General features: G+C 38.6%; 1 protein-coding gene across 12 annotated transcripts in view; it reads right to left on the bottom strand.

Moving 5' to 3' along the window:
• Positions 1 to 23,235, bottom strand: part of LOC100665835 (adhesion G protein-coupled receptor E4-like) — a 152,672-nt gene that overhangs the window by 82,863 nt on the left and 46,574 nt on the right. For all 12 annotated transcript variants that reach the window (XM_064280430.1, XM_023540441.2, XM_064280433.1 and 9 more), the window contains 3 exons: positions 21,209 to 21,316; positions 6,885 to 6,992; positions 4,508 to 4,591 (listed from right to left, as the gene is read on the bottom strand). In XM_064280430.1, the coding sequence (XP_064136500.1) occupies positions 4,508 to 4,591; positions 6,885 to 6,992; positions 21,209 to 21,316 (300 nt within the window). The remainder of the gene's footprint in view (positions 1 to 4,507; positions 4,592 to 6,884; positions 6,993 to 21,208; positions 21,317 to 23,235) is intronic.

Below are 23,235 nucleotides of genomic sequence, written 5' to 3'. Positions count from 1 at the left end.
GTCAATCCATCTCATTGAGAGTCTTCCTTTTTGCTGACCCTCTACCAAGCATGATGTCCTTCTCCAGGAACTGGTCCCTTTTGATAACATTTCCAAAGTACTTGAGATGAAGTCTCACCTTCCTTTCTTCCAAGGAGCACTCTGGCTGTACTTCTTCCAAGACAGACTTGTTCCTTCTTCTGGCAGTCCATGATACATTCAATATTTTTCACCAATACCATAATTTAAAGGCATCAATTCTTGTTCAGTTGTCCTTATTCATTATCCAGGTTTTGCCTAGGTGTGAGGTGATTGAAAATATCATAACCTGGGTCAGGTGCACTTCAGTCCTCAAAGTGATATCTTTGCTTTTCGACACTTTAAAGGGATATTTTGCAGCAGACTTGCTCAATGCAATTTGTTGTTTGATTTCTTGACTGCTGCTTTCATGGGTGTTGACTGTGAATCCAAGTAAAATGAAATCCCTGGCAACTTCGATATTTTCTCCAGCTATTTATTATGATGTTGCTTATTGTTCCAGTTGTGAGAATTTTTGTTTTCTTTATGTTGAGGTGTAATCCATTTTGAAAGCTGTAGTCTTTGATCTTCATCAGTAAGTGGTTCAAGTCCTCTTCGCTTTCAGCAAGCAAGGCTGTGTCATCTGCATATTGAAAATTGTTAATGAGTCCCCCACCAATCCTGATGTCACATTCTTATTCATGTTGTCCAGATTCTCAGATAATTGGTCAGCATACAGATTCAATAAGTATGGTGAAAGAATACAACCCTGATGCACACCTTTCCTGATTTTAAATCACACAGTATCCCCTTGTTCTGTTCCAATGACTGACTCTTGGTCTATGTACAGGTTCTACATGAGCACAATTAAATGTTCTGGAATTCTTATTCTTTGCAGTGTCATCCATAATTTGTTATGCTTTGCCAAGCATGATGTCTTTCTCCGGGGACTGGTCCCTCCTGACAACATGCCCAAAGTATGTAAGATACAGTCTCACCATCCTTGCTTCCAAAGAGCATTCTGGTTGTACCCCTTCCAAGACAGATTTGTTCATTCTGTTGGCAGTCCATAGTATATTTAATATTCTTCGCCAACACCACAATTCAAAGGCATCAATTCTTCTGTCTTCCTTATTCATTGTCCAGCTTTCACATGCATGTGATGATACTGAAAATACCATTGGCTTGAGTCAAGTGCACCTTAGTCTTCAAGGTGACATCTTTGCTTTTCAACACTTTAAAGAGGTCGTTTACAGGAGATTTGCCCAATGCAATGCGTCTTTTGATTTCTTGACTGCTCCTTCCATGAGTGTTGACTGTGGATATAAGTAAAATGAAATCCTTGACAATTTCAATCTTTTCTCACTTTATCATGATGTTGCTCATTGGTCCAGTTGTGAGGATTTTTGTTTTCTTTATGTTGAGGTGTAATCCATACTGAAGGCTGTGGTCTTTGATCTTCATCAGTAAGTGCTTCAAGTCCTCTTCACTTTCAGTAAGCAAGGTTGTGTCATCTGCATAATGCAGGTTGTTAATGAGTCTTCCTCCAATCCTGATGCCCCGTTCTTCCTCATATAGTCCAGCTTCTTGGATTATTTGCTCAGCATACAGATTGAATAGGTATGGTGAAAGGATAAAACCCTAACTCACACCTTTCCTGACTTTAAACTGCTCAGCATCCTCTTGTTCTGTCTGCAAAACTGCCTCTTGATCTATCTACAAGTTTGTCAGGAGCAGAATTAAGTGCTCTGGAATTCCCATCCTTCGCAATGTTATCCATAATTCGTATGATCCACACAGTTGAATGCCTTTGCATAGTCAATAAAACACAGGTAAACATCCTTCTGGTGTGTTCTGCTTTCAGCCAGGATCTATCTGACATCAGCACTGGTATCCCTGGTTCCACATCCTCTTCTGAGTCTGGCCTGAATTTCTGGCAGCTCCCTGATGATACACTGCTATAGCCGCTTTTTAATGATCTTCAGCAAAATTTTCCTTGCATGTGATATTGATGATATTATTCAATAATTTTTGCATTCGGTTGGATCACTTTCTTGGGAATAGGCATAAATATGGATCTCTCAGTTGGTTGGCCGGGTAGCTATCTTCCAAGTTTCATGCCGGAGGCGAGTGAGCACTTCTAGTGCTGCATCCATTTGTTGAAAGATCTCAAATGATATTCCATCAGTTCCTGTTACAACTGTAGGGTTTATAAGTGAAAATGTCACCTGTGTATTGCCTCAAAAGCCCAAGAAAAAATAATAAGTTAAACTCAGGTAAAAACACCTTGCTTAGGTAAATACCTGTTAGGTGCTCTTGAGTCAGTTCCTACTCATAGCGACCCTATGTACAGCAGAATGAAACACTGCCTGGTCCTGTACCATCCTCATGATCACTGTTATGCTTAAGTCCATTGTTGCAGCCACTAGGTCATTCCTTCTCATTGAGGGTCTTCCTCTTTTTCCCTGACCTTCTATTTTACCAAGCATGATGTCCTTCTCCAGGGACTGATCCCTCCTAAAAACATGTTCAAAGTATGTGAGACGTAGTCTCACCATCCTAGCTTCTAAGGAGCTTTCTGACTATACTTCTTCCAAGAAAGATTTGTTTGTTCTTTTGGCAGACCATGGTATATTCAATATTCTTCACCAACACCACAATTCAAAGATGTCCATTCTTCTTCGGTCTTCCTCATTCATTGTCCTGCTTTCACATGCATATGAGACAATTGAAAAAACCCTGGCCTGGGTGAGGAGCACCTTAGTCTTCAAGGGGACATCTTTGCTTTTCAACACTTTAAAGAGGTCTTTTGCAGCAGATTTACCCAGTGCAATGAGTCTTTTGATGTTTCTACTGCTATTTCCATGGGTGTTGATTGTGGATCCAAGTAAAATGAAATCCTTGACAACTTCAATCTTTTCTCCGTTTATCATGATGTTGCTCATTGGTCCAGTTGTGAGAATTTTTGTTTTCATTATGTGGAGGTGTAATCCATTCTGAGGGCTGTGGTATTTGATCTTCGTCAGTAAGAGCTTCAAGTCCTCTTCACTTTCAGCAAGCAAGGTTGCATCATCTGCATATTGCAAGTTGTTAATAAGTCTTCTTCCAATACTGATGCCTGGTTCTTCTTCACATAGTCCAGCTTCTCGGATTATTTGCTCAGCATACAGATTGAATAGGTATGGTCAAAGGATACAGCCCTGAGAGAGTGCCATTGTATTTTTCATTCTAAATTAATAGTATATTAATTAGTAATTAATATAAAAAAATTTTTTTAAGCTATATAATTAATATAGCTGATATAAAATCAAAACATGCATCTGACCTAGAGTAAATTGTCTGAACTAACGCTAAGATTCAGTGTAAACTTTCACACAGATTCAAGTATCGTTGTTTAGGAGTTAACCTTATCATTAAGAAAATGATTTTCTTTGTGGTCACGCTAAGAATGCGGTTATTACGTGTCTGGGGGTCTGTAGCTGAAACGTCATCAAAACTGTTTTGGACCTCCCCAGGAAATCTTTGATCTCTGGGCAAGGTAACGTTTAAGTACCTGTTCCTAACAATATATGTCCTGCCATTATTTCATGATCTGTCACGAGACCCCCTTTGCAACCACATACCTTGCAAATTATGTCTTTTAGCCAATCTATGTATTCCGGCTGTATTAATGTAACGAATAATGTGAAAAATCACACTCTTCTTTGTCCCGCCTTGGACTGACATCAATCACTGTAAGCCAATCAGAATATTGTGCTTTGTAGTTCTTCTTATGGCACTATAAGTATGTGTGATTTGCACCCCTTTCCTTGGATCTGTGAGCCTCAGACTCTGAGGTTTTCACGATCCCCATTCCAACGATATTTTGGCATCAATTAATCTCTTAGACTTTAATGGAGTTGGAGAGTCTTTTCTCTACAACACATTACAAGCTTCTACTTGTTGCTTTCTTCAGGCATGGATGTTATCAGCAATATTTGCAAAATGAAATCTATTACTGTGAAATAGTCATTATATTCATTTCTGTCAGTCAATATTGTGTTTTCTCAACATTAGGTTTTCAGTGAAAAGCTAAAAGCTAGTAGGGAACTAAAATCATCCAGACAAATAACCTTCTTATGTGTCATAAAGAACGCATGGTCATTAAGGGCCTTTTGTGTTTCATAATTGCCAGACAGCCAACTTCTCTTTACTCTTTCATGCTCAGAGGCACTCCATGAGTAGGTTGTCCTCATGTTCCATAGAATGAAAATCAAATGATCTGTACTATTTTAATACATATCCTCCATGAGGTGACTCAAATGAGATGTGTTCGCGTGTGGATTTGTATGCACCATTAGAAGAATTCCATGGGCAGAGGAGAGCAAATGGAGAAAATCAGAGAGGGTCAGGGAGTCAGTGGAGATGCAGAGAATGAAAAAGGATGCATAAAATATCTGAATAGTGCAAGAGGTAAGTTAGTCACAGGCCAAGACAGAGCAACCCAGAGAAATTCAGCTGAGATACTTACCAGTAGTTTCCTCTTTGGCTTCCAGGGTAGGCTGGCTGGTCACAAGGGCAGAACGCATACTAACTTCTGGAGTACGAGTAAAGACTGTAAAATCAATGGGAGCAGAGGTCAGAGCTGTGAGATGAGACAGACAGGGACTCGTTATCAGAACTGAAACAAAACAGACGTTTGTGGAACTTTCAATTATCATGTTAACCCTCGGAATCTATCGTGAGCTGAGTCATGTTTATTTTGCCATTTAGTATTTATTTCAAGGGTTTGGATTAAGTAAGCAAAGAAAGAAAAATTAATGATTTTCCATAGAAGTTAACTGACTCTCAAAGAAAAAAAATGCAGGAGAAGAAACAATAACTGGCATTTTCAAGTGGTCTCTGCACTAAATATGTAAGAACCAGTATAAAAAGAAAGGAATGCACATATACTTAATGACATTGATGGCTACATGTCCCCAAGACACAAAATTCTGTTACAACTACAGGATTTGTTAGTGAAAATGTCACCTACTTGTGGGTTGCCTTAAAAGCCAAAGAAAACATGAGGAGTTAAACTCACGTTAAAATACATTGCTTAGGTAAATACTAGGTATCTTTTAAGAAAGAAGGCAAAGAAATTCTTTTAAAAATAGGAGAAGTAAGAAATCTTTGAGGCTCTTAGTATTATCCTGGCATGAAACTCTGCGCTTCTTAAAGCTACTTATTCTACATGTTGTGTTCAGAGAAATCGTCAATATGCCTTAAAGGTGCCAACAATCTGATTGAACCAGTCCAGTATCCTCTGGGCTTCTTCTCCACCTGCTTTCTCACTCTCCATGCGTTGACACTGTCACCCATCTGTCAGTCTGTCATACTGTGGTGGCTTTCCTGTTGCTATGGTGCTGGAAGCTATGTCACCCAAAACAGGTATTTCAAATACAAGAAGGGTCAGGCATGGTGAACAGCCCGTAGCGGAGCACCCAGACTAAGGCTGACTAGAAAGAACGGGTTAATGATCTTCTTCTGAGATTTAACCAGTTAAAACCTTAAGGATCGCAACAGAATATTGTCCGATAGAGCACAGGAATATGAGATCTCTAGGTTGGAAGGAATTGCAATGGGTGCTGATTGTGGATCCAAGTAAAACAAAATTCTTGACAACGTCAATCTTTTCTCTGTTCATCATGATGTTGCTTATTTGTCCAGTTGTGAGGGTTTTTGTTGTCTTTATGTTGACGTGTAAACCATACTGAAGGCTGTGTCTTTGATCTTCATCAATAAGAGCTTCAGATCCTCTTCACTTTCAGCAAGCAAGGTTGTGTCATCTGCATATCGAAGGTTGTTAATGAGTCTTTCACCAATCCTGATTCTTCATATAGTCCAGCTTCTCAGATTATTTGTTCAGCATACAGATCGAGTAAGTGTGGTGAAAGGATACAACCTTGTTGCACACCTGTCCTGACCTTAAACCACAAAGTATCCCTTGGTCCTGTTCAAATGACTGCATCTTGTTCTATGTACAAGTTCCTCATGAGCACAATTATTCCAAATATGATAAAAACATGTTAAACCCTTCATTCTCCAGATGTCCCATTTCTGTGAACTATGAATGCCAGCTATAGAAGAAGGAAAAAGAGTGACTCTTATGTTGCCTAACTCAAAGGTTCAAGTTAATTAGATTATAATGTGTACACTTTGAGTTAGACAATATTTTTCATAAAAATTATATGCTATGGAGACATCTATTAAAAATCTAAAGCGATCATTTGAGTGCAAAATCCCTGAGACAACTCCATTGTTTTTCATACTAAATTAACATTACCGAGTTCTAAAGGATGCTTTCATTAGGCATGGATGTTATCAGGAAAATTTGGCAAAATAAAATGTCACTGTGGAATATTCATTAAGTTCAACTTCTGTCAGTCAGTATTAGATGTTTTCTAAACTTTATGATTTTCGCAAGAAGCTAAAAGCTAAGTGAGAAACTAAAAATCCCTGGACAGACCCCCTTCTTACGTGCCATAAAAAAATACATGAGCATTAATGTCTTTTGTATTTCATAACTGCCAAACAACTGACTCTTCTTTCATTTTTTTATGCTCAGAGGCACTCCGTTAGAAGGTTGTCTTAGTGCTCCATAGAATGAAAAACAAAAATCTATACTAACTTAAATACACATCCTTCATGAAGCAATGCCAATAAAATGTGTTTATGTGTGGATTTGTATTCACCATTAGAAGAATTCCAGAGTCAGTGGGGGCAAATGAAGAAAATCAGAGAGGGTCAGGAAGTCACTGGAGATGCTGAGACAGAAAAGGGATACACAAAATGTTTCCACAGCACAAGAGGTAAATAGTCACAGACCAAGGCAGAGCAAGCCTCGGAAATTCAGGTGAGATGCTTACCTGTAATTTCCTCATTGACTTTCATGGGACGTTGGCAGTTCACAGTGAGGGAATGAGGCTCTGATTCTTGATAAACGAGTGTGAAATTCTTGGGAGCACAGGTTGGGGCTGTGAGAAGAGACAGAGAGAAGGTCTTGTGGTTGAAATTGAAAGAAAACAGACATTTGTGGGACTTTTAATCATGGTGTTAACACTCAGAATCTATCACGAAGTATATTTGATTTTACCATTTGCAATTTATTTCAAGGGTTTGAATTAAATAACAAAACAAAAGAAAAACAAAGAGAAAAATTAATGACTTACTATGGAAATTTAGTGACTTCCAAACATGAGAACATAGAGAAGAGAAAAGAGGAACAGGCATTTTCAGCTGACCTCTACCCTAAACATATGAGGACCATTATAAAAAACAAAGGGATATATACGTATTTAGTGAGGTTCATGGCTACATGTCTCCAAGAGACAAAATTCTGTTAGGATTTATAAGTGAAAATGTCGCCTAATTGTGTATTGCCTTAAGAACCAAACAGTACATAAGGCATTAATCTCAGGTTAAAACATCTTGCTTAGGTAAATACTGGGTGTTTTTTTTAAAGAATAAGTCAAAGTAATGTTTAAAATTAGGAAAGGTAAGTAATCTATGAGAGTTTTAGTGTCACCCTGGCATGAAATCCTGTCCATCCTTCTTAAAGCAATTTAACCACATCTGTGTTCAGTGAAATTTTAAATGTACTTAAGGATTCAGCAAACTTACCGAACCAGTTCAGCATCTTCCAGGCTTCTTTGCCACCTGCTTCCTCACTGTCTATGTGACACCATCACCCATATGTCAGTTTATCATACTGTGGTGGCTTGCATGCTGCTATGATACTGGAAGCTATGCCATTGGTATTTCAAATAAGAGAACGGTCGTCCACAGTGGACAGGTTTCAGCAGAGCACCCAGACTAAGACTGACTAGCAAGAACAGCTTAATGATATACTTCTTTAAAAATTATCCAGTGAAAACCCAGAGTCATAACAGTATATCGTCCTACAGTGTGCTGAGAGATTAGCGCCTAGGTTGGAATATACTACACAATGGCTGCAACAATGCCCTCAAATACCAACGATCATGAAGGTGGTGCAGGATCAGGCAATGTTTCTTTCCCTAGTATATGGGGTTGCCGTGAGTCAGAGCCAACTGGAGGACAACTAAGAGCAATATGATTTGGCATGCAGTTAGGGTTCCTTCTAGGTAGTTCACAATGCTCCAAATCTATTATCCATAATTTCTTTTAGTTATACTTAGCTTGGCATAGGCACCGTCAGAACATATGTTGGTTCTATGGTTGGGTTCTGGAAGCACTTTCTGATCTCCATGTAGAAATGCTTGTGTATCACAAGGTAAGCAGAACTTAGTCCTCTTTCTGAATTCATCCTTTCTCTCAGCACACTTTTTGTCTCTTCTGTTGGTCTATTGTGCAGACACTGAGCATTACCAACACTCTAGTTTCAGTTTCTATTTTGAATGGAGATCCACACATAGGGCCAAAAAGAGGAGATGACCAATCATTCCCATTTATCAGAATTACTTCATTTTCAAATTCTTGGTTCTCAAATCCACTAGGATTCCAGTCTAACAAAAGTGTAAAGTAATTGTAATATCCTCAGAATGCACATAAGACATTAAAATTTTCCAAGACACCAAGAAGGAGAATGAAAAGGAGGAGAAATAGAAGGGGGAGAAAAACACAGAGAACAAGAAAAAGGAGGAGAAGGAGGAGGAAGAGAGGACTAAGCAGCAGCAAACAATCCTAGGTCCAGTGCAGTTGATCCCTGAATAAAGACACAGCAAATTTACAGGTTAATGGACTTCTTGAATACCCTAGATCAGGGACCTTCTTACAAGAAATGCAGATTAGAAACAGCATGGTAACAGAGCTGAAAGAAGAGTTAGTCTCGTAAAGAGCTAATTAAAGATATTGTCTAGGCCAGATAGGAAGGTAAGATATAGCAAAAATTTACTTAGATTAATAAACAAACATGATAAAGATTTTTGAATTTACAGAAATAATGAAAAGAGTTGTCTTTTTAACTAGTCAAAATAGTCTTTTTTCCTATCAATGTAATCCATCATACAAATAAAACAAAAGACAAGAACCACACGATCTTATCAATTGATGCAGAAAAGGCATTTGACAAAGTCCAACACACATTCACCATAAAAACTCTCAGAAAAATAAGAATAGAAGGGAAATTCCTCACAATAATAAAGGGCGTTTATACAAAGCCAACAGCAGATATCATTCTAAATAAAAAAAAAAGGGGAGTCTGAAATCATTCCCCTAGGGAATGGAAACCAGACATGGATGCCCTTTAACACCACTCTTTTGCAACATTGTGCTGGAGGTCCTAGCCAGAGTGTTTAGGCTAGATAAAGAAATAAAGGGCATCCAAATTGGTAAGGAAGAAGTAAAGTATCTCTGTTTGCATATGACATGATCTTATTCACAGAAAACCCTAAAGAATCTACAAGAAAACTACTGAAACTAATAGAAGAGTTCAGCAGAGGATCAGGATACAAGATAAACGTACAAAAATCAGTTGAATTCCTCTACACCAACAAAGAGAACATCGAAGAGGAAATCACCAAATCAATACCATTTACAGTAGCCCCCCAAGAAGATAAAAAACTTAGGAATAAATCAAACCAGAGACGTAAAAGACCTATACAAACAAAACTACAAAACACTACTGCAAGAAACCAAAAGAGACCCACATAAGTGGAAAAACATATACCTTGCTCATGGGTAGGAAGATTCATCATTGTGAAAATGTCTATTCTACCCAATGTGATCTATAGATACAATCCAATCCTGATCCAAATTCCAATGACATTTTTTAGTGAGACGGAGAAACAAATCACCAACTTTACATGGAAGGGGAAGAGGTCCCATAAATAAAACATTACTGAAAAGGAAGAACAAAGTGGGAGGCCTCACACCACGTGATTTAGAACCTATTATACCACCACAGTAGTCAAAACAGCCTTATACTGTTACAACAACAGATATATAGACCAATGGAACAGAACTGAGAATTCAGTCATAAATCCATCCACATATGACCAGTTGATATTTGACAAAGGCCCAGAGTCTGTCAAGTGGGGAAAAGACAGTCTCTTTAACAAATGGTGCTGGCTTAACCGGATATCCATCTGCAAAAAAATGAAACAAGAACCATACCTCACACCATGCACAAAAATGAACTCAAAATGAATCAAAGACCTAAATATAAAATCTAAAATGATGAAGATTATGGAAGAAAAAATAGGGACAATGCTAGGAGCCCTGCTATATGGCATTAACAGTATATAAAATATTACTAACAATGCATAAACACCAGAAGAGAAACTAGATAACTGGGAATTCCTAAAAAGCAAACACTTAGGCTCATCCAAAGACTTCATCGAAAGAGTAAAAAGACTACGTATAGATTAGGAAAAAGTTTTTGGCTATGACAATTCTGATCAGCATCTGATCTCTAAAATCTACGTGATACTGCAAAAACTCAACAACCCAAAAACAGTTAAGCCGGTTAAAAAATGGTCAAATGATATGAACAGGAACTTCACCAGTGAAGATATTCTGGTGGCTAATAGATACTTGAGGAAACGCTCACAATCATTAGCCATTAGAGAAATGCAAATCAAAACTACAATGAGATTCCATCTCAGCCCAACAAGGCTGGCATTAATCCAAAAAACACAAAACGATAAATGTTGGAGAGGTTGTGGAAAGACTAGAACACTTATACATTGCTGGTGGGAATGTAAAATGGTATGACCACTTTGGAAATCGATTTGGTGCTTCCTTAAATAGCTAGAAATAGAACTACCATATAATCCAGCAATCCCACTCCTTGGAATATATTCTAGAGAAATAAGAGCCCTCACACAAACAGATACATGCACACCCATGTTCACTGCAGCACTGTTTACAGTAGCAAAAAGATGAAAGCAACCAAGATGCCCATCAACAGATGAATAGATAAATAAATTGTTCTAGTCACATAATGGAATACTCTGCAATGATTAAGAACAACAAAACAGTGAAACATCTCGTAAGACAAAGGAACCTGGAATGCATTATGCTGACTGAAATTAGTCAGTTGCAAAAGGACAAATATTGTATGAGACCACTATTATAAGAACTCAGGAAAAAGTTTAAACGAAGAAAATATTCTTTGATGGTTACAATGGTGGGAAGGGAAGGAGAGGGGTATTCACTACTTAGATAGTAGACAAGAATTATTTTAGGTGGAGGGAAAGAGAACACACAATTCAGGGGATATCAGCACACCTGGATGAAACCAAAAGCAAAGATGTTCCCTAAATACAACCAAATGCTTCAAAGGCCAGTGTAGCAGGGACAGGGCTCTGGGAACCATGGTTTCAGGGGACATGTAGGTCAATTAGCATAACAAAATATATTAAGAAAAGGTTTTGCTTTCCACTTTAGTGAGTGGTGTCTGGGGTCTTAAAAGCTAGCTAGCGGCCATCTAAGATGCATCAATGAGTCTCAATCCACCTGGAGCAAAGGAGAAAGAAGAACACCAAAGACACAAGGTAAATATGAGCCCAAGAGATAGAAAGGACCACATGAACCAGAAAGTCCATCAGCCTGAGATGGGAAGAATTAGATGGTGCCCGGCTACCACTGATAAGTGCCCTGACAAGGAACACAATGGAGAATCCCTAATGGATTGGGAGAACAGTGAGATGCAGATCTCAAATTCTCATAAAAAGGCCAGACTTAACAGTCTGACAGACTGGAGGGACCCCAGAGATCATGGCCCCTGGGCCTTCTGTTAGCTCCAGACTGGAACCATTCCAAAAGCCAACTCTTCAGACAGGGATTGGACTGGACTATAAAATAGAAAATGATACTGGTGAGAAGTGTGCTCAAGTAGACACATGAGACTATATGTGGGCAGCTCCTGTCTGGAGGGGAGATGAGAAGGCAGAGGGGGACAGGAGATGGTTGAATGGACACCGGAATACAAGGTGGAGAGGAGGAGTGTGTTCTCACATTAGGGGGAGAGCAGCTAGGGTTACATAGCAAGGTGTGTATAAGTTTTTGTATGAGAGATTGACTTGATTTGTAAACTTTCACTTAAAGCACAATAAATTAAAAAAAATAGTTTTCTCTTAATTGTGCTAAACTCAAACTGATGTTTATTTAAGAAATAATCAAATGGAGATGATTAGATTGCTTCACTGAATCTGTTATCATATTTAAAAAGATAAAATAACTCTTCACGCTTGTTGTTGTTGTTAGGTGCCTTCAAGTCGGTACCAACTTAAAGAGACCCTATGTACAAAAGAACGAAAGGATACTTGGTCCTGCAAAATCCTCACAACTGGTGCTACGTTTGAGCCCATTTTTGCAGCCACTGTGTCAGTTCATCTCTTTGAGAGTCTTCCTCCTTTTCGTCGACCTCTGATTTAACAAGTGTGATATACTTCTCCAGGGATTGGTACCTCCTGATAACATGTCCAAAGTATGTGAGATGAACTCTCATCATCATTGCTTCTAAGGAGCATTTTGGCCATACTTTGTAATCCACCAGGCACTCCTTGGAAACCCTTTGAGGCAGTCCTACCTTGTCCTGTAGGGTCTCTATGAGTTGGAATCAACTCGACGGCAAAGGGTTTGATTTGGGTTTTGGTTTCTTCCAACACATATTTGTTTGTTCTTCCCGCAGTCCACGGTAATCTCAGTGTCCTTCACCAGCACCATAATTCAAAGGCATAAATTCTTCTTCAGTCCTTATTCATTGTCTATCTTTCACATGCATACGAGGCGAGTGAAAATACCACAGCTTGCATAGCTGCACCTTAGTCCTCAAAGTGACATCTTTGCTTTTCAACACCTTAAAGAAGTCTTTTGCAGCAGATTTGGCCAATGCCATATGCCGTTTGGTTTCTTCACTGCTACTTCCATGGGCATCAATTGTGGATGCAAGTAAAATACAATTCCTGACAACTTCAATATTTTCTCAAAACATTGAAGAGCTGCTCATTAAAAAAACCACAAAACAACAACCTGCTTCAGGTGTTATGCAAGTTTCTTTTCCTTAAGCCATGTGAATGTTAGTGAATACAGAGGCTCTTATTGGAATTAATATCTTAAATGTTTTTATCATATGAACCACATGCTATTTCCTAATATTTGGAAAAAATGTGGCCTTAATGACTTCAGTAATCCCTACCAAATGGAGAAAAATGTCTATCATCTGCTCTTCTCCAATCTCTAGAAGGGTGTCTGGAGCAATCTGTTAGAGACATACATCTGATCACGATACTTCTTGGTTTAAACGTCTTCAATGACCAACCATCATCTTTGAATGAAAGGTAAATAAATACATAATAAAGAAATACCAGACCTTCCATGATTTAGGCACTACTTTCTTTTAGTGTCATTTCACCTTGTTATCTCTTGAAGGCTGTGCTCCAGACACTTCAACTATTTGTAAGCATCTCCTGAGCACATCATCTCTGTGATACCAGCTTGTGTGTTTTTATACATCCTGTTCCTGCCCTTTGGAAGGCCCTGGAATGGGTAACTGATCAGCCTCCCAGGTCACAGCTCTAACATCACATCTCTATGAGACCTTCTCTTCTTTCTCCAGACAGAGTTAGGTCATTTGATTTAGTTGCTCTGATTTCATCTTCTCCAAAATCCTGGGATTGAACTGCTCATGTTCCTTGAGGTATTCTTTTTTCAAAATGTTTTCCTTTTTCACTGTATTATAATTTTTTCAAAGGTACAGCCCATATTCTATTTTTCTGTTATACCAAGTGCTGATCCCAGTGCCTCACAACTGAAATTGAACATCACTGAAAATCTCTAATTACTATCTCACTCCACTGGACAAAGCACTGCCTACTGGTTTCTCTGGCCAGAACATAATTTTTTCTACACGAGTTCTTCATTAAGGGCATGAATGAAGCATATCATTCACAGCCTGGAAGATTTCCAGCCATGGAAGATGTAGTAGACATCCGTGACTTGGATCTACACGAGTTCTTCATTAAGGGCATGAATGAAGCATATCATTCACAGCCTGGAAGATTTCCAGCCATGGAAGATGTAGTAGACATCCGTGACTTGGATTGCCCAGCATCCCACCCTTCTTCCTTCTTTTAGAGCCACTCAGCTTGTCCTTTTGGGCTTGTCCTTTTGGAGAACTATCTCCACTCAGTTTCATGGGGGCTGGACTGGAACATCAATTAGGAATTTGGTGGTGTTTGCTCTACTCTCTCTTAAGTTGTGTACCACCTGACTCAAGGAGTGTCAATCAGGTTCCCTCTCCTGGGAAGCTGTATCTTGATTCAAGACAGGAATTGCAATAGCAGCAACTTAGAGAATCATTCCAATAGTTCCTGATCTCTAGATCCTTGGGGTAATGCTGGGTTACTGTCCCTCTCTAAGGTCCAGATATGGAATTTTTTATTTCTTTAAGCTGCCCATTGTCCTTCCATTTATTTTTTGTGTTACTTAAGTTTACCAGGGTAAAATGAAAGATTTATCAAATGGACAGAATGAAATGTTTTATTTCAAGAATTTGCCAGTCATTGTTCTTTTTATCATGAGCAATTTCAGCAGAAGGGAATAATAATGCAGCACCCATACAGTCTTTACATTATTTTAGAATTAGAAGGACACCCTGCAAGTTATCCCTTTTAAGACCTATGGGACATAAAGTATCCCACCCAATTTTTATGCCTCTGGGTTTCTTTGGAAAGGTGTAGTCTGATTTTAACACAATTACCCTCAATCTAGGAATATTTTAAAATGCATGAAACTCAAATGTCCTGAGTGGGAGCCTCATTTTTGTGTAGATTGAGTATTGTCTCAGGTGATGCCTCTTGGATGTGTGAATTTGCTAAATTTTTGACAGATTTGCGTCTTTTTTTGTGAGATAAGCCTTCTTACAGTTTTCAGTTACTATGTTCTCAGAAGAATATACTCATCCTGAGACTAAGCTATTGCCAGTCTTCATACGGTAATAGTAGCCATTTTCTCCTTTATGCTGTTCATCGTTTCTAGGTGTTACTGGTTCCCTTTATTTTCTAGCTTCTGAGCAGTAAACACTGCCTTTCCAATAAGGAATAACACATTGAAGCAGTACTTTTCAAGAGATTGGAACTCCTATAAGTTATTCCTACCCTGCATTCACATGTGGCAGGTGGAATGGACCACTGCGAGCTGTTGTGCAGTATTCTACAGCAGCTGTTTCTGCTTCTTACCTGTTAGTACTGTTTCTGTCATAATGAAATACACAGTGGCGGTAATTTCCCTGAAATTCAAATTCCTTTAGTTTTATTTATTTTCCATCTAAGTACTGCTTATGCAGTAATGAAGAAAGCATTGTATTGGTAATTTTTCTGAGATAAAAAATCCCTTGGCTTTACTTAAAAAAAAAAATTTATGGGCTGTAATTACTGGTTATGCAGTAGGGAAGAATGCATTGTACCATGTTTTGAAAAGTTTCATGAAAAATAAGAAAAAGTGTAAGAAGAAGGATCCCACATATCTGTCAGTTTGTTGTATTGCAGTGGCTTGCATGTTACTGTGATACTGGAATCTATACCACCGATATTTCAAAAACCAGTAGGGTCACCCTTAGTGGACAAGTTTCAACTGAGCTTCCAGACTAAGACAGACTAGGAAGAAGAATCTGGCAGTCTCTTCTGAAAAAAATTGACCAGAGAAAACCTTAAGAATAGCAGCGTACATTGTCTGGTATACTGCCAGACTATGAGCCTCTCAGGTTGGAAGGCACTCAAAATATGACAGGGGAAGAGCTACCTCCTCAAAGTAGAGTTGACCTTAGTGATGTGGATGGAGTCCAGGTTCCAGACCTCCATTTGCAGAGGTAACACTACTCAAAATGGAAGAAACAGCTTCAAACATCCATTAATATTGAGAACATGGAATGTGTGAAACGTGAATCAAGGAAAATTAGAGGTCGTCAAAAATGAAATGCATTGCATAAAGACTGATATTCTAGGTACTAGTGAACTGAAATCAAGTGGTATTCACCATTTTGAATCAGACAATCATATGTCTACCATGCTGGGATGAAAAATCGGAGAGGAATGGCATTACATTCATTGTCAAAAAGAATATTTAAAGATCTATCCTGATGTACAGCATTTTCAGTGATTGGGTAATACTCATACTCTTACAGGTAAAAGCAGTTAATACAATTATTATTCAAATTTACGCACCAACCCCTAATGCCAAAGACGAAGAAACTGAAGATTTTTACCAACTTATGCAGTCTGAAATTGATCAAACATGCAATCAAGATGAATTAATAATGACTGGTGATTGGAATGCAAAATTTGGAAACAAAGAAGAAGGATTAGTAGTAGGAAAAAAATGGTGTTGGTGGTAGAAATGACACCAGAGATCACATAATAGAATTTTTAAGAGTAACAGTTTCTTCACTGCTAATACCTTTTTTCAACAATATAAATGGCAACTGTATGTATGGACCTCTCCAGATGGGAAACACAGGAATCGAATTGATTACATCTGTGGAAAAGCTAAATATCATTAGTCAGAACGAGGCCAGGTGCCAATGGTGGAACAGACCATCAATCGCACCTATGCAAGTTCAAGTTGAAGCTGAAGAAGATTTAAGCAAGTCCACGAGAGTCAAAATACAAACTTCAGTATGCCCAACCTGAATTTAGAGACCACCTGGAAAATAGGTTTGACATATGGAGCACTAATGGCTGAAGACCAGAAGAGTTGTGGAATGACATCAAGGACATCATACATGAAGAAAGCAAGAGATCATTAAGACAAAAAAGACAGAAAAAACCAAACTTGCTCTTGAATGTACAGTAGCTAAAGCAAGAGGAAGAAATGATGAAAGAAAAGGGTGCCTCAAGAAGACAAAGTAAAGTATTATAATGACACGTGCAAAGAACTGGAATTAGAAAGCCAAAAGGGAAGAACACACTCGACATTTCTCAAGCCAAAGGACTGAAGAATGGTTCAAGCCTCTTGTTGCAATATTGAAGGATTCTATGGCGAAAATATTGAAAGATGCAGGAAGCATCAAAAGAAGATGGAAGGGATACACAGAGTCACCCTACCAAAAAGAATTGGTTGATGTTTAACCAATTTCAGGAGGTAGCATATGATCAGGACCCAATGGTACTGAAGGAAAAAGCCCCAGCTGCACTGAAGGCATTGGCGAAAAACAAGGCTGCAGGAGTTGATGCAATACCAATTGAGTTGTTTCAACAAACGGATGCAGCACTGTAAAAACTCACGCAGCTCTGTTGTGAAATTTGGAAGACAACTACGTCGCCTACTGACTGGTAGAGATACATATTTGTGTCTATTCCAAAGAAAGATGATTCAACAAAATGCAGAAGTTAACCAAAAATATCATTAATGTCACGTGCAAGTAAAATTTTTCTAAAGAGCATTCAAAAGCAGTTGCAGCAGTACATCAACAGGGAACTGCCAAAATTCAAGCCAGATTCAGAAGAGGACATGGAAATAGAGATATCATTGCTGATGTCCAGTGGATCGTGGCTGAAAGCAGAGAATACCAGGAAGATGTTTACCTGTGTTTTATTGACTATAAAGGCATTACACTGTGTCAATCGTAACAAATTATGGATAACTTTGTGCTCATGAAGAACCTGTACATAGATCAAGAGTTAGTTTTTCAAATAAAACTAGAGGGTACTAAAAGTTTAAAATCAGGAAAGGTGTCAGGGTTGTATCCTTTCACCATACTTATTCAATCTGTACTCTGAGAAAATAATCCAAGTAGCTGGACTATATGAAGAAGAAAGCAGCATCAAGATTGGAGGAAGACTCATTAACAACCTGAGATATGCAGATGATACCACTTTTTTGGAAACCCTGGTGGCGTGGTGGTTAAGTGCTATGGCTGCTAACGGAAGGGTCGGCAGTTCGAATCCGCCAGGTGCTCCTTGGAAACTCTATGGGACAGTTCTACTCTATTCTATAGGGTCGCTATGAGTCAGAATTGACTCGATGGCAATGGGTACCACTTTTTTTGCTGAAAGCAAGGAGGACTTAAAGCACTTACTGACAAAGATCAAAGACCACAACCTTCAGTAGGGATTACGCCTCAACATAAAGGAAACAAAAACCCTCATAACTAGACCAATAGGCAACATTACAATAAATGGAGAAAACATTGAAGTAGGCAAGGATGTTATTTTATGTGGATCCACAATCAATGTCCAAGAAAGCAGCAATAATGAAATCAAATGATGTGTTGCATTGGGCAAATCTGCCGCAAAAGGCCTCTTTGAAGTGTTAAAAAGGAAAGATATTGTGACCCTGAATACTCCCCAGCATGTTTTCTCCTTTTTTCAAAACGGGCAACTGAGAGCTTAACATAACTAATGCCATGATAAACCTGTAAGTTGTTCTTCCTCTGCCTGCCTCCTTCACATACCTCTGTTAATGACTTTGTTTTGACCAAATGTTAATGACTTTGTTCTTTGTTTTAAACTGATGCAAATAACTTTTATTCTGGCTGGACTAACTGTTGCATACAACCCCCGACAGGAAAGTTGGAGCCCAGGTATCAGACATGTATGTCTTTAGCCAAATAAAGAATGTCTGGCAGGGGACTACAAAGACACTTGTAACCCTTGTAAGATTCTATATAAGCTCTAATGTAAAACTGCTCTTTGGGACTTCACAGAGACAGCCTGTGTTGCTGCTGGGTCCCCGGTGATGTATGCCATCTCCTTAACAAACTTTCTCACTCTTTCTGACTTGGAGTATGTTTCATTGGCTCGACTGCTCCAGGGCAGGGACCCTAATCAGGTAAAAATATCACTTTAAGGGCTAAGGTGCACCTGACCCAAGCCATATATTTTCAATAGTCTCATATGCATGTGAAAGCTGGACAATAAATAAGGAAGATCCAAGAGGAACTGACACCTTTGAAAGATGCTGTTGGCAAAGAATATTGAATATACCAAGGACTGCCAAAACAACGAGCAAACCCGTCTTGGAAAAAGTGCATCCAGAGTGCTCCTCAGAAGCAAGGATGGCAGGACTTCATCTCACATGCTTTGGACATGTTATAAGGAGGGACCTGTCCCTGGAGCAGGACATCATGCTTGGTAAAGTAGAGGGTCAGCAAGAAGACAAAGGCCCTCATGGAGAGGGATTGACATAGTGACTGCAACAGTGGGTTCAAGCAAAGCAAAGATTGTGAGGATGGTGTAGAACCACACAGTTTTTTTTTTTTTGTACATAGGGTGGCTATGAGTCAGAACTGACTCAACAGCACCTAACAGCGACAAGAAGAAGGAGACTAAAATAAAATCTTTGTGTGGTCACTGGCAGGTGACTTAATGTTTTACCTCATGTTTTGCAAATTTTCAATAAATAAATAAAATTTTATCATTGACTCACATTGGCAGGATATATGTCCTCCAGGGGCCTCTGAGAAATCTATGATCCCAGATAATGGCTATCAAAATCCATAACTTACATTAAAAACTCTAAATTGGTTCTCTCATCAACATGCCTTCATAAGTGAAAACACATAGCATCAACAAAAAATTCAAAGGAAAAAATAATTGGGTCTTTCGAGGGTTGTTTCATTCACTTTTTTTCCTTCTCACACTGATAAAATCTGCAAACACTTCTGAATTACATCTTGCTTCTCAGCATAACCCAGGGATATCATCCACATGCTCTTTTTTCTGGATTATTATCCGATTTAACAATCACCCTTACTACTAACCACATTTGAAATTAACATCTTTTTTTCAGCAATGGGTCTCACTATTGGTATCCCTATAAGGTAGACAGCTGATGAGATATCAATAGGGTTCATTTGTCAACTCAGGTGTTGGGGTGTACTTTATGTTTACAAAAGAGAAAAATGATTGAATTTGCTTGAGTTAAGAGGAAATTATTACTCTTCTTTCACTCAGGGAAGACTAAATTTCTTACATTTAACTCCTTTCATCTCCTTTGTAATAAAAAGAAGTGTCTTTGTTCTCCCCCAGCAGGTAACTCATTCAGCTGTTGTCATTCTTCCTAAGAAGCTGTAAACATTGGCTTTGGGGGCAGGATCCTGGGAGGAAGAGTTAATCTATGGGAAGCACTCAAAATAGAAAAACCGGATGTTGAAATTAAATCAGGCCAACTAGAAAGCTTATTACTGGAAGACGTTCCTACAAAAATGTAAAAATACTCAGAATTAACTTGTTAAAAGTTAATGCAGTAACCTGAAATAAAAATTAGAACTGCAGGGCCATGGTACAAATTCTAAGAAGAGAAACTCAACGTACCCCGAGAGAACAGCTTTATTGATACAGATTTTTTTTTTTTTTTTACCTTTTTTCCCTTTAATTTGAAGCTGTTTGGTTTATTTTACCTCAAATATTATAAAACCAATTAAGAACCATGTTAAACCCTGCATTCTGCAGATGTTGCATTTCTGTGGACTATAAATGCCAAGTATAAAAGAAGAAAAAAGAGGGACTCTTACCAGCACCTAACACAACGGTTCAAGTTAATTAGGCTTTAATGTGCACGTTCTCAGTTACACAATATTTGTCATAATACCATTTGTTACGGAGACATCTACTAAAGCTTACAGTGACATTTAAATGCACAATCCCTGAGAGAACGCCATTACATTTTTCGTACTAAATTAACATTACGGGCTTCTAATGGATGCTTTAATTATGTATGAATGTTATCAGGAAAATTTGGCAAAATAAAATGGGTCACTGTGAAATATTCATTAAGTTCCATTTCTGTCAGGCAATACTAAGTGTTTTCTGAACATTATGATTTCAGTGAGAAGCTAAAAGCTAAGAGAGAAACTAAAAACCCCCAGGCAAACCGCCTTCTTATGTGCCAGACAAAAATGTGTGGTCATTAGGTGTCTTTCGTAAGTCACAATTGCCAAAGAACCAGCTTCTCTTCCCTCTTTTATCCTCAGAGCCACTCCATTAAAAGGGTCTAATGCGCCGTAGAATGAAAAACAAAACTTCTATACTAATTTAAATACACATCCTTCACGAGGCAACTGGAATGACATGTGTCTGGGTGTGGGTTTCTAGGTACCATTAGAGGAATTCCACTGCTTGTGTGGGGCAAAAGGAGAAAATTAGAGAGGGTTGGAGAGTAATGGAGACGCTGACACAGGAAAAGGATACACAAAAGGCCTGCGTAGTGCAAGAAGTAAATAGTCTCAGCAAGGGCAGAGCAGGCTAGGAAATTCAGCTTAGATGCTTACCGAAAATTTTCCAATTGGCTTCCAGGGGAGGCTTGCAGCTCACAACGACAGCACGTGGCTTCTCTTTTCGAGAGATGACTGTCAAATACATGGAAAGAGAGTTCCGGTCTGTGAGATGAGACAGAGAGAAGGCCTTGTCATTGGAATTGAAACAAAACAGACATTTGTGGGACTTTTAACTATGGTGTTGACACTCAGAATCTATCATGAACTTTAATTTGTTTATTTTGACATTTACAATTTATTTCAAGAGTTTCAATTAAATACCCGAGTACCCAAATTAAATAAGCAAAGAAAAATTAATGACTTTCCATGGAAATGACTTAGGAGTTAAGGAGCCATTATTCCCTGTCCTTGAATATAAAGAATGTTTGGATTCTGGATCAGTAAGGACTCACAAGGACACATCAACTGGTCCTTGAGGGATAAAAACAATACCTAGGACAATCTTGAAAAACATTTTTTAGAAAACCTTCCACATAAACAATGACTGAGATAGAGCACAATAAAATCCACATAGTTTCCACTCATATTTTTCACAACAACACAACAAGATTTGTTGGACTAATGAAGACTCTCCTGACTGTCGTTAATGAAATTTGTACCAATGATTATTCGGAAAGACAATTTAAAATGTAGGATCGTGGTGATTTAGCAGTTTTTAGCCAATCTATGAAAGGATGAAACTTTAAATGATTCCACCCATTTGTAATGTCAATATATACTGAGGATTTGGTAACATTCTTTGTACTCGTGTAGACATAGCTCTGCCAGCATGCTTGTCCATTTCCTACTTTTGCCTATTTTATAACATCCCCCAGACTTGGGCAGATGCAGCTCAGTCAGCATGCTTGTCTGTTTCCCACTTTTCCCTCTTGAAACATAGACCAAATAAAATCTCTCCTCTTGTGTTACTATACCTTTGTGGTGATTTTACCCTAGGACAATTAAATGGTATCGTCTCGGCAGGATTTTTCTAAAGCCCAGAATCCGGTCGACTCGAGGAGACTTTGACTGTGGAACTGAAGCTGGCAAAGAAAGGTCCTGTCTTCTGGACCCCACACATTCACACTCCACATCCCTTTGACACAGACACAAGTCCTTTCAGGAAATGAGCCTCTGTTTATTCTTTCTTGTTCTTTTTCTCATGTTTTCAGTTTTCTTTGCCATATTGTTTGAAAACTGGTTGTCTGATTAAGGAGAATCTCTCTTAGATTTTTGTTCGATAGTTTGGTTAAGACTGCCATCTACTGTTTTGGTGAACTGTCACTAATCATGAGCCCAAAATAGAGAGGGCAGGGCAGGATCAGGCCTCCTTGGCCCCCAACATCTGAGGTCATATAGCTCCAGGGAAGCTTTTGAAAGACCTCTCCCAACAGGATAAGGACCTTCTTAAGGCAAAACAAAACTACCATCTTACTATAAGAGACAATCAATTGCTCATATGCAAGTTCAAGCTGAAGCTGAAGAAAATTAGAGCAATTCCATGAGGGCCAAAGTACAACCTTGAGCACATCCCACCTGAATTTAGAGACCTTGTCAAGAATAGATTTAACATATTGAACACTAATGACTGAAGACCAGCTGAGTTCTGGAATGGCATCAAGGACATCATATACGAAGAAAGCATGCAGTCATTAAAAAGACAGGAAAGAAAGAAAGAATACAGATGTCAGAAGAGACTCTGAAACTTCCTCTTGAATGCTGAGTAGCTAAACAGGGCCTAAGAAATGATCAAGGTAAAAGAGCCGAACAGAAGATTTCAAAGGGCGACTTGAAAAGACATGATAAAGTTTTATAATGACATGTGCAAACACCTGGAGTTAGAAAACCAAAAGGGAAGAACAAGCTCCACATTTCTCAAGCTGAAAGAACTGAAGAAAAAAATTAAAGTCTAGAGTTGAAATTTTGAAGAATTCTATAGGCAAAATACTGAACGATGCAGGAAGCATCAAAGGAAGATGGAAGGAATACATAAAGTCACTGAACCAAAAAGAATTGGTCGACCTTCAGTCATTTCAGGAAGT

Source organism: Loxodonta africana, chromosome 3, assembly GCF_030014295.1.
Source record: "Loxodonta africana isolate mLoxAfr1 chromosome 3, mLoxAfr1.hap2, whole genome shotgun sequence".
Classification (NCBI taxonomy): domain Eukaryota; kingdom Metazoa; phylum Chordata; class Mammalia; order Proboscidea; family Elephantidae; genus Loxodonta; species Loxodonta africana.
This window is presented reverse-complemented; position numbering and strand designations above follow the sequence as displayed.